Genomic DNA, 12,905 nt, shown 5'->3' on the forward strand with positions numbered 1-12,905 from the left:
TAATTAATAACCCTGCCTCGGGCTCTAGGAGGGAGGGGTTTGTTGACCCCAAATTGTTGTTATCAATAGCTGGACTCTTTAAAAATTTGTTGGCTAATGTTTCTTGTTGTCTATCTAAAAATTTTGATTGAATAAGTTTGGGAAAAAGAGGGTGTGTGTGAGGGGGGGGGGCGTAGATGCCCTGCGTTCACTTTTGACTCTTAAAAGGTAACTGGAACTTTCAATTTCCAATTAAATGAGCCACCTCTGGATTTTATACGAACAACTCTTACATAAATACTTTATATGCTCCTGGTGCATAACTTACAACACTTGCCCACTGGCTCTGAGGGGAGTTGCTTCAAATCCGGAGTTTTTATTTTATTTTATCCTTTAACTATTTTGAACAAAATGGCTATCTCAATTTTTATATGATTTTTGTCAATTTGGAACAATATAGCTATATAGATAATTTGATCAGACGCATTTGGGAAAAAGAGGGTTGGTGGGGAGGGAGAGTTTATTTCCCATCGGGTCACTTTTGACTCTCGAAAAGGTAACTCAATTCCCAATCAAATGAGCCACCTCTAAACTTTATACGACTACCCCTTACATAAAAACCTTATATACCCCCAGGGCATAACTTAAAACACTTGCCACAGGGCTCTGGGGCGTTGAATCGACTCTGGATTTTTGTTATCTGATGTTTGAACTATTTTCAACAACAAGGCTATCTCAAAATTTTTATTGGATGGGTTTGGCGGGAAAAGGGCGTGGGATGGTGGGCTAGCTGACCTCCAATCTCTTTTTACTCTTTAAAAGTAAACTAGAACTTTTAATTTCTAATCAAATAAACCCTTTCCAAAGTTTATATGAGCAGCCCTTCCATAAGATAAGACAAGTTTTATTCATCATGAAATAGACATACAATATTACATTTTACTATTCCCCCAAAGACTCTTTGGCCTGTAAGGAAGGGGGAAGATAAAAGAGTCACTTACTCAGAAAAATTAAAATAATCACTTACAGATAGAAGAGCAAAAAGGAGAAGAAAAGAAAATATGAATAAAATAAAAACTATAAAAAACAAAACTAAATATGCTAATAGATCGAGTAGACTAAATTAATCAAGTAGATCAGTAGATTAAATAGACTCCAGTGAAATAAAAATAGATAAATAACTTCTATGAAGCCAAAGAATTCTAACAATTTTTTTGAACACACCGAATGAGTGGCACCTTCGTGCTGATTCGGGCAACTTGTTCCACACAGTACGAGTCGCAATTAAAGGATTAAAATCTGACCTTACACAAGGAGTAAAAGGAACTTGAATATGATTTTTGGTATTGCGAAGATTACAATTATTCTGATTAGAGGTGAAAGACGGCGGAACACTTAGGGGATGGGGGGTTGGGTCACCATGAAGCTGAGAAAAAGTAAAATATGCACACGAAAGAATATACAGTGACTCGAGACCAGGTAATGGGATAACTCTTGAAGGATTAGTTTCCTTAATGAGATTTCTATCTTTATTGGAAACCTTAGAAAGTGGTTTTAACAATGAAAGGTTGAGATCCATGCTATTGGACAGTAAGAAACGTATGATTGGATCAAGCATTGAAAGAGAATTTTCAAAACTGATCCAGGGAAAATATGTTTAAGTTTCCGTAAAATACCGAGACTCCTGCATATCTCCATTTTGATCAATTCAATGTGACATTTGAAAGACGTCACATTGATGTCTTTCATCAACAAGAATGCCCCAAAAAACGAACATATCGATCTTTAGATCTATGAATTCTCCCATTTGGCACATGAATTTCTGATATCTGGGGACAAATCTGAGAAACATGCGGAAATATAAAAAAACTGGACTTGGAAAAATTTAGAGTACGATAATTAGCATCAAACCATAAAATTACTCTTTCAAACAAATTTCCAAATTTAATCGAAGCTCAGATTCGCAATTTCCCGAAGTGCCAAGTGTGCTGTCATCAGAAAAATAAACAAGGACATCAGAAGAGGGCGAACTATAGTTGGCACAATGGGCAAGGGAAGGCTTAGGATGACAGAGTCTACAGCATTTAATAAATTTCTGCTTTTTACTGCATAAAATATATCATTTACATAAATCAGTAATAGCACGGGCCCTAAAACTGATCCCTGAGGGACGTCAAAATTCACTTTTGAAGGTGAACAGAAAAGTTGATCGACAGAAATTAACCTATCATTCAAATAAGATAGAAACCAAGAAAATGCATTACCCCTAATGCCAAAATGAGACATATTGGATAAAAGAATTTCATGGATTAAGGAATTGAATGCCTTACGAATATCCAGGAATATAGCTGGCGGTATATTCCTGAATGTACAAAACTCAAAAGGGTCATACAGGCATGTTCAGTGGAGTGCTTCATTGGGCAACCAAATTGAAAATCATGAGATTTTTTTTTAGATTTTTGAAAAGTAGGGAGACGAGAAAGCATAACCTTTTCGGAAATTTTACTAAATACTGATAAAACTGAAATTCGTCGATAATTCTTTATACACAACAATAATCCGAGCACACTTGAGAGCATCCGGAACACTATATTTCAATTGAAGATTAACAAGTTTTGTTAGTGGCACAGCTATTGAAGGAAGAATAGATTTAACTACCTTAGTAGGAATAGAATCTGGCCCAGATGAGGAAGAGTTTTTCAAGCCATTGACAATTTTAGTAATTTCACTTACTGTAACTGGCTCCAGAAACATAGACTTAACACAAGACGGCCCAAGGTAAGACCGGAAGTCCGGCTTAGGCCGAAGTAAAGTAGCTATGGAAGGAATATTCTTACCAATACTAGCGAAGAATGAAGTGAATGCTTCTTGGACATTAAGCTCACCCTCTGCAGCTTCACCACCAATGACCAGACTCATACGTAAAGAACTAGATTGAGAACTGGGTTTAGATCATCATTGTCACATGCAGCAAAATTATTTAGATGATAGAAAGATTTGGCTTTCATACACAAGGAATCTTATATATTCTGGTAAATCTTGAATTGACAAAGACAAATAGCACTCGCTGAAAGTGTAGCGCATTTATAAGACCTCCTGAGATTATTTTTCCTCCTCCAGCTTTTGATAAGTCCAAATGTAATTCATGGGTTTAGAGGAACAATCCTTTTAGACCCGTGATTGGTACTTTACAAATGCTAAGAATAGCCTCTTTTATGGTTTCATAAAAGGACTCAAATAAACAGAAAAAAAAAAATCCTTATCATTTTCAAACAAGATCCACGAATTTTCCGCCATTTTAAATCCAAAAAGAGATAACTCTTTCTCACCAAACCTAATAGAATAAGAATCAAACAATTGAGCCTTGTTATTCTTTCCTTGTTTAAAGCTGAACCGAGAATATATTAGAAAATGATCGGAGATATCACTAACTAAAATTGAGTTTTCCTTCAAGCTAAGCGTAGAGAAAATATTGTCAATCAAAGAAGCTGTAACATTAGTTACTCGTGTGGGGATGGATGTAGTTGGGAGAGTTCCTGCGGTAAGCATGCTGGAAAGAAAATCAACTGAAGTTGAAGAATTTGAATCCATCAAATTTATATTAAAGTCACCCGTTATGATGAAATGGTACGGACGTTTCAGTATCATGTCAAGTATTTCCTCAATATTCCGAAGAAACAACGAAACCATACCACTAGGGGAACAATGGATATTGCCTAAGATAAGATCAATACCAATAAATCTAATGTGACTCAAAGATACCTTCAAAATTCCTTGATATGTAATCCCGCAAGAACCGATCCCAACTACTAGATATATACATGGCAAGACCTCCTTTAGCCATCTTGCAGCAGTTTGTATGTTCCATTTTGTAGCCATGGATGCCCAATAGCATTTCATTGCCAAAATCCAAAAATGTCTCGCATAAACCAACAACTCCAAGCTGTCCATTCGAAACAAATTTATCCTAAATTATCTATTGACAAGGAGAGACCCTGAATGTTAAGCTGAAGTAGAGTTAGAGAAAAAATTCCTTTGGTAACCACCCCTCTCCCCAAATCAGAAATATGTTTACTACTACAAATAGGGTTCATATTAATCAAATTTTTATTAGCCTGACCCATCGAATTAATTACAATACTAATTTTCAAGCTAGCCAAGGCGTCTCTCACGACTTAAAATATTGACAAAAGCAGATTTACTTGGAGTCCATTTAAATCACCAAATGAACAAAAAAGAAATCTTTACTTAAATCTATTAGAAAAGGAAAACATGTCAAAGGAAAACAAATACATATATTATTAATAACACAGCAGGTATTATCGGGATGAACCATGAGCATGGAAAGAAAAAAATAAAAATAAATAAAAATAAAAGAATACAAATAAAGTAAAAAAAGTGAAACGAAATAAAAAATAAATTGTACAAAAATTAAACCATATATGCCCCCGGTTATAACTTAGAACGCCTGCACCTGGACCCTGAAGGTTGTGTCCACTCCGGAGTTTTTGTTATCTAATCCTTGAGCCAAGATTAAAATTTTTATCGGATGCAGCTGGGGAAAAAAGGCATGGGGGCTTTTTGCCTTCCGATTATTTTTGACTCCCAAAAAGGGTACTATAACTTCTAATTTCCAATCGAATGATCCCCTCCAAAGTTTATACGACCATCTCTTCTTTAGGATGCGCATCTGGGGAAAAACCAGAGCCTTATGGACTTGGGTTTGGTGAGGGGGGGGAGGCTAGTTGCCATCGAGTCACTTTTCACTCTTAAAAACGGAACTAGAACTTTCAATATCTAATCAGTCCCCTCCGAAGTTTATATGACCACCTTTTATCGGAAAAACCTTATATGTCCCGGAGCACAAGCTACAGCACTTCCCCCGGTTTTTTCGGGGGGGGGGGGAATGTAGACCCGAAGTTGGATTATTTTAAAAAATGGCTATCTTGAAATTTTGAACAGATGCATTTGGAAAAAAAGAGGGGGGCATATGTCCACCCTCGTGGGCTTTTGGTAAAAAAAAAAGGGTTGGCGTATTGGGGGATAATTGACATCGGTTCACTTTTGATTCTTAAAATGAGAATTAGAACTTTCAATTTCTAATCATTTGAGTCCTCTCCGAGGTTTATACAACCACTTTTTCCATAGAAAACTTTATATGCCCCAAGGGCGTAAGTTACAGCCCTTCCCCCCGGCTCTGGGGGGTATCTTGACCCCAAATTCCCTGTTATCTAATCGTTGGACTATTTCAACCTCATTGGCAATCACAAAATTTTGATCAGATACATTTGTTAAAAAGAAGCTGTGTGTGTGAGGGGGTGTATATGCCCTTGATCCCTTTTTACTCAAAAAAGGTAGCTGGAACTTTAATTTTCAATCAAATAAACATCCAATGAAATTTATAAAACCTCTCCTTACATGAAAACCTTATATACCCTTGGGACACAACTTAAAACAATTGCCCCAGGACTGTGAGGGTTTGTTTATCTGATATTTGAACTATTCTTAACAAAATGTCTATCTCAATGTTTGGGGAGAAAAGGGCTAGTTGCCATTCGATCTCTTTTGACTCTTTAAAAGTGAATTAAGACTTTCAATTTTCAATCAAATGAACCCTCTCTGAAGTTTATAGGGGCATCCCTTCTATAAGAACAATATATGGCCTCATGGCATAACTTTATTACCTGATGTTAGAACTATTGTCAATGGCTATCTCAAAAATTTCATCGGATAGGTTTGGGTAAAACGGGTGTGTGGATGGGGGCTAGGCGCCCTCTGATCTCTTTTGACTCTTTAAAAGTGAATTAGAACATTGAGTTTCCAATCAAATGAGCCCTCTTTGAAGTTTATACGAGCATCCCTTCTATAAGAACCAAATATACTCCCAGGGCATAACTTACAACGCTTGCCCCCTGGGCTCCGGGGATTGTGCTGTCCCCGGAATCTTGTTATATGATCTTTGAACTATTTTTAACAAAATGGCTATCTCAAAAATTTTATCGGATTTATTTGGGGAAAAAAGCCGTGGGAGGGGGCTAGTTGCCCTCCGATCACTTTTGATTCTTTGAAACGGCACTATAACTTCTAATTCCCAATCGAGCGAGCCCCCGTTGAAGTTTATACGACGGCTATGAAGTGCCTCTGAAAAACAAACAAAAATTGGAGCCGCATGGCCTTTACTATAGGTAACGCTTTAGCGTTGCCTCTGAAAGCATTAAAGTACTTTGTTGTGTCACGAATCACAAGAGCATACACAGTAGTACTATCTAGCCTCGGACATCTTTTTGATTTACCTTAAGTAAGTTCACAGAAAAGTTCACAGTTAGGCACAAACAGAGGAGTCTTTCAGTTCCGCCCAGCCCCTGCTATTCAAATCTACTATTACTTCTGCTGTTAACAACTTACCGCAGAACCAAGCCGCCCGAGGCCACCACAGCTGCGAACTCTTCTCCTCCATCCCAATCTATTCAAAGCCTCCTTGTTTACGCCCTCCCAGAAAGTTCCGATTTCCCTAAAATCTTTCCTTACGACATCCTCTCACCCCAACCAAAATAACTTGCTTTTCGTTTAGCCCTAGATGACTGACTGAAAAAGACAATTTTTGGCAATCAGTCATCCTTCATCCACAAACCATGATTTGGCCATATCAACTTTTCTTCATTATAGCCCTAGAAAGCGGGATTGAATCAGACTTTTCGCACAGCCTACTGCTTGAAATACGGTCAGTCAGACGGGTACCCAAAAAAATCCGAAGGCAACTTTTTTGGATAACATCTAGCTAATCTCCCCCTTTTTTCGAAGCACCCACACTTCAGAGCTATATTTGACTCAGAAGGATTAGCCCTAGAAAGTGGGATCGAATTTCACTTTTCTTACAGTCTACTGTTTGAAACCCGGTCATTCAGTCGAGTAACTATGACAATCTGTGAGCAATTCTTTGGATAACATCTAGCAAATCTTCCTCCTTTTGGAAGAAGATTTTGGATCTACCTCCTTTTGGAGCAGCACAGATTATGCGCTCGGTATAGCCCAAAAGTATTTCAGTAAAGCCCAAAAGATTCTATCTATGCTCTTTGAAAACCTGGATACACTTACACTCTTTTTCTTTATTTAAATTGTAAGAGCGGAAGTAGTAACAGTAGTAGACCCGAAAGCTTTAACTTAATACCCCCAGCCATTCTCGATATATTGTTGAAGTGTCTAATTGACAACTAAAAATATTTTGTTATAAAAACTAACACAATGAGTTTTAAAGTTTTAAACCAGCACTTAGTCTTAATGCATAATGGACCAATTGCATAATTGTGGATGCTGAACCAAATGGCTGTCTTAAAATTTTGACTGGTTGTGCTTGGAAAATAAATGGGCTTGAGATAAGGGCTCCTTGCCCTCCAATCTCTTTCTGCAATCTAAAAAGGGCACTAGACTTTTTAATTTTGAATCAAATTAGCTCCTTTAACTGTTTCAATGATATTTCTAGCTATATATAGTGATGCTGCCTATGATGTTGCTTATATGCCCTTTTGAAAACCTGCAAGCAAATAGTTTTTTTCGATTAATTGATGCTCTCCCTAAACGTTTCCTAAAAGTTTCACCTTAATAACCTCAGCGTCATTAGTTACAGTAACTGTAGTGGTAGTATTAAAAGTATACACACAATGCCTTCTGGCTAGTTAAAAATCCACCACAGCTTACTCGTAAAGGTCTAACAATATAAGTCGTTCTTAAGATGTTGCTTCGTCACCTTTTTGAAAGATCAGACACTCACAGTTGGTTTTGACTTAGTTCAACATCTGCCTAAATATCCCTTATATTTGATTACTGAAGACATTATTTTATGCTCTTTGGACTATTGGTTACAAACTGGTTGTCTCGCAATTTCCATCGAATACGTTTCGGGAAGAGGATGTCCGGGAGGGGAAGGGGGTACTGTTTTCCCTCCGTCAAGTTTGACTGTTAAATGGTAACTCGAACTATACATTTCTAATCAATTGAGCCTCCTCTAAAATTAGCAAGACCACCCCTTCTATAAAAACCTTACACACCCCGGGGCATAATTACAACCCTTAACCCCAGACTCTGGGGGTTTTGTCAACCCAAAAGGCCTTTTTATGTGATCTTTGGACTATTTTTGAACAAATGACTATCTCAAATTTCTATCGGATGATTGCCGCCTAATCACTTTAGTAATTAAAGAGGGCACTTGCTTTCAATTTCCAAACTTCAGAAACTTCCTTTCTGAAGTTTCAACGACAACAAATGACCATCTTAAAATTCCTATCAGGCGCATTTCAGGAAAAAGCGACGTGTGTATGGGCGGGAGGGGGGTATCTGCCCTCCGATCACTTTGACTCTTAAAAAGAACACTGTAACTGCTGATTACCAATCCAATGAGCACCCTCCGAATTTTATACGAACACCTTTTCTATAAAAACCATATATACTCCCAGGGGTGTCTTAAAACCCTTGCTCTGAGGGCTATGGGGGTAGGGTTGCCATCCTCAAAGACATATTTTATGGACCTTTCATTTACGCTGAACAAAATGGCTATATCAAATTTTGATAGGATGTGTTTGGGAAAATGATCGGTGTGTGTGTGGTGTGGGGGCTGGTTGCCCTCCGATCACTTTCGACATTTAAAAAGGGCACTAGAGTTTCTAGTTTCTCCGAGGTTTAAATGACCACCCTTTCTATAAAAACCTTATAAGCCCCCAGGGCATAACTTACAAACCTTGCCCTGAGGGCTTTGGAGGGTTGCCATCCTCACAGGCATAATTTACAGATCTTTCAACTACGACAAGCAAAATGGCTATCTCAAAATTTTGACTGGGTGTGTTTGGGGAAATGATTGGCGTGGGAGGGTTGTTGGCTACACGCCGACCACTTTTTTACAAACCTTGCCCTGAGGGTTTGGAGGGTTGCCATCCTCACAGGCATAATTTACAGATCTTTCAACTACGACAAGCAAAATGGCTATCTCAAAATTTTGACTGGGTGTGTTTGGGGAAATGATTGGCGTGGGAGGGTTGTTGGCTACACGCCGATCACTTTTGACTATTAATATGGGCAGTAGTCCTTCAATTTCCAATCAAATGAGCTTCTTTTTTAATTTCTACGGCAACTCCTTCTAAACGAAGTGCCCTGGTCTAAAAAAAAATAATAATAATAATAAATACATGAATAATACATTGTTCCCACATCGCTCTTTACTTAGGCAGCGCTATTACGCTGCCTATGATACTACCTAGGTAAGTAAAGCTGTCCCCTTAATCGATTTTTCTCCGACCCAACGTCACCTTTTCATCTTCACTTATTTCTAGCCTTTGCGACTTAGTCCTTTTAACGTTAATTTTAAAACCAATTCCAGCACTTTGAACTCGTAAAACCCCTAAAAGTTTATTCATTTTGCTCACACTTTTATCTAGGATGCTTAATCATCATCATCACCGAAGTCCCGGAAAGTTTTACTTTTCCATTTGATTCCGTGTTCTACCGTTGCTTTTGTTGGGCTTCTTAAGACAAAGTCCATATAAATTGAGACAGAGCACAACCCTTTTTAACTCCCGACTTAATATGAAACGAATTACTAGCTTCATTTCCTACCTTAACCGCAGCATATTTTATTTGCATACATAGTACAAATTACTTTAGTGTAGTTGTCAGGTATACCATACAGGGATAAGACCTTCAATAAGTCTTTTCTATTAGCTGAATCAAACGCATGCTCATAATCTATATAATTGAGGACTAAAGGTGTTTGATGAATCAAACAATGCTCAATTAATAATCTAAGAGTGAAAATTTGGTCAACACGTCCTCTGTCCTTCCTAAAACCGTACTGTTCTTCTCTTAAAACTGTGTATACAGCATCTGTAAGTCTTGAAAACTCCAAAGATTGATAGTATACGGAAACGAAATTACACTTCTAAGCACAAAATAAAATCTCTTCAAACAATTGCTCCTCCCCCCAGCCCTTATAATAATCTATGCGGACACACTGCCTACCCCAAGAATATAATTCTATACAAAGACAAAGCTTTGATGCTTGGTTCTTTCCCCTTTAAATATTCGTCGTGTGCAATCCCTCCTTGAATTCACTCGAATAAAGTATCTTTTAAGAGGAAGAAAAGAGCATGAAAAGAAAGTGCCTTTAAAACTATGACGCCTACAGCGACATAAATCTAAAATAAATAATTAAAAATCAATATACCTGCAAGCATTTATCACGATAATTTTCGGTTTTTCAATCAGACTTTTCGCTTTTTGATTTGAAAATTTTGCAATTATTTCTTCGACGTCAATTTTGATTCCATCTTTAGCAACAATACCCCAGTGGCCGTTTCCCAAATCAGCCCCGTGAGACATTAGGAATACGAAGCAGGAGCTATATTCCTTATGGTCCTCTCTCTGAGCAAAGGATTCAATCTCCATTATAAATTGCTAAGAATAGAATCATTATTAGAAAAGACTTCCTAGGAGACAAAAAGGAGAAAAAGAAGGGAAAGAAAAACATAAGTATCCTGAAGTTATACGACTTTTTTGCATCTAATAATGCTTTTTTATATTTATGCTTATTACACATTAAAATTTTAGTGCTTTTTTATATGAACGTAAACTTTGTGAGCCACCAACGTTACTGAGACAATTATGATTAGGCTTAGTATATCCCTGTAAATTAGGTGGATCATAACGGAAAATACTATTTTCTATAGTTTCTAAAATGTTAGATTTTGCATTCCTTAGGTGGTAATATATTAGCTTTATAGCATAATTAAAACAGTTGAATATATTTATTTTAATACTTGACTAATAGACATAAATAGCATTTATATAATAATAATATTTCAATGCAAAAAAAAAGACACAAGCCTCTTACAATTCTCTAGGAAATAAGAAACTAGGCAACATATCAAGTCCATTTATGAGGGCGGATTATCCCACTTGCTGATGACATGGTTGGAGAAAGCCCGTCTTCCGATGTCCTTGAAGAAATGTCTATCTTGACTGACGACCCGTAGACTTGAAGTACTGAACTTAGAACGTCGGTGGATGCAACGTTACCATTAAAGATTCCTTTTATAGATCTGGAAAGCGCAATCATGTCGCAACGACAAAAAACAGCAAGCCAAAGTTGGTACAATAGTTGAAGCCACCAAAGCCTCGTGGACGAAACTTAATTCACTAAGGTAGATGCCATAAGAGTAGCTATTATCCAACTAAAGAAAAAATCCTGATTGTTTGTTGTTCGCATAGAAAGTATAATAACCCGAGCTTGTGAACATATTATAGAAGGACGTCTATCCTTAGATACACGTCAGAAACATTCCAAAGAATAAAAGCCAGCAAGGTGACACGTAGATGGTTTTATTATGACAGCTATTAAGCTATATAGCATAGGGGAGAAGGCCCCTGTCCAACCCAGGCAAAACTATAAGCTATTATTCTGAAAAATGGGGGTATTAGGATAATGTGCCTCATAAGCATGAAGTCTTTGCTCTAATTCTTTCGATTTTAGTATATGCTGCAAGCGCAACATTGGTTACATTCTTGTCACCGTTGATCAACCTAGTCACAGTGCTCTTTTAGTTTACCTTCCCTTTTAGTTGTTACAGAAACAAGTTCCTGTGCGCTGTTCGTATCGAAAAAACTGAGTCGCATAATGTCTCTCTGAATTATAATATGAAGTACCTGGACTGAAACTCTACGTATCCGGCTAGAGGTCAAGGATTTTTTTTTTCAGAGTGGGCACGATTTAGGAGGGAGGGAGATTCAAAGCAGTGAGGGAGAGGGCCATAGATTGACAAGAATATAGTCTATTGGAAAACACTACAAACTAGAAATGCGATGTCAAAGGTATGCGGCATACAATTTTAAATATTGGTGAGCAACACCAAGAAGTTTCATCAGGTTTACCATTTCTTGTTCATAGGCAGTAGTTGAAAAGACAGCCAACAGCCATAACAAACAATTACTGACATTTTCCCTGCCTTAAGATCATTAGTGGTAACCACCACCAAGGAGCAATCCAATTATAATTTTTCGATGGGCTTTCCTCTCCTGTTAGAAAAAATAATCTTTTTAAAACTTTTAGAATGTAATAATGTAAAACGTGTGCAATCTAATAAATAATACTATTTTTAAAGCTATTAATTTAATTGTTTTTTTGACAATTTTGATAAAATAATGTTGCGTTCTTCTGCCAGTTTCATGTAAATGATTCATTTTAGACCTATTTGTTGATATTATTATGGTTGTTTGAACTCTAAAAAACGGAGTTCGGCCAAGCAGGGCTTCTGATAGTTATACATTGAAATGAATCTTATCTTACAATAACAAAACATAATATTTCACCACCCACTTTCATCACAACGTAGGTTTTCCAGGCCAAAAAATAGTTAAAAATGACTTTTCAATGAAAAGAACTTTACAACGAGTAATAAAGTATGTGGAAATTTAAATAGCTCATTTCAGCCCAAAATTATTCCAAGGCCAGCACAAAGTAGTGCCAGTTTTTTGGCTATATTCATCTCAAGAGTCAACATCCCTCGAGAGAGATGACTACATGACAGGCGATTTTGAACTACAGGTCCCTGAGTTTCCATATATGCCTGCATCTGCTACGCATTAGGTGTCACAAGCGCATATGCCTAATTTGGTTGCATATCAATTTTGATATGATACTAATCCCATTTTTTAGTATTAATATTCGTTACACCTACAGATTTTCTACGATTATTATTCAAGATTTTCTACGGTTTTTATGATAAATTAACAGATTCATAATTCCTAATCACCCAACATCTCATAGATCATATTTTTCAGAGTGCACTGATAGGGTTCAGTTTTTAGTGTATTAAATAAAAAAAAAACCTGTATTCAACTGAAAGTAAGGAGCAGCATTAACACTCAAAACGAGCAGAAATGAT

General features: G+C 37.1%; 1 protein-coding gene across 1 annotated transcript in view; it reads right to left on the minus strand.

The window, feature by feature from the left end:
• The window catches only part of LOC136026378 (caspase-2-like), a 57,893-nt gene that overhangs the window by 9,066 nt on the left and 35,922 nt on the right, over positions 1 to 12,905 (minus strand). The window contains exon 6 of the mRNA XM_065702925.1: positions 10,190 to 10,419. Coding sequence (XP_065558997.1) covers positions 10,190 to 10,419 — 230 coding nt within the window. The remainder of the gene's footprint in view (positions 1 to 10,189; positions 10,420 to 12,905) is intronic.

This window comes from Artemia franciscana, chromosome 4, assembly GCF_032884065.1.
Source record: "Artemia franciscana chromosome 4, ASM3288406v1, whole genome shotgun sequence".
Taxonomy (NCBI): domain Eukaryota; kingdom Metazoa; phylum Arthropoda; class Branchiopoda; order Anostraca; family Artemiidae; genus Artemia; species Artemia franciscana.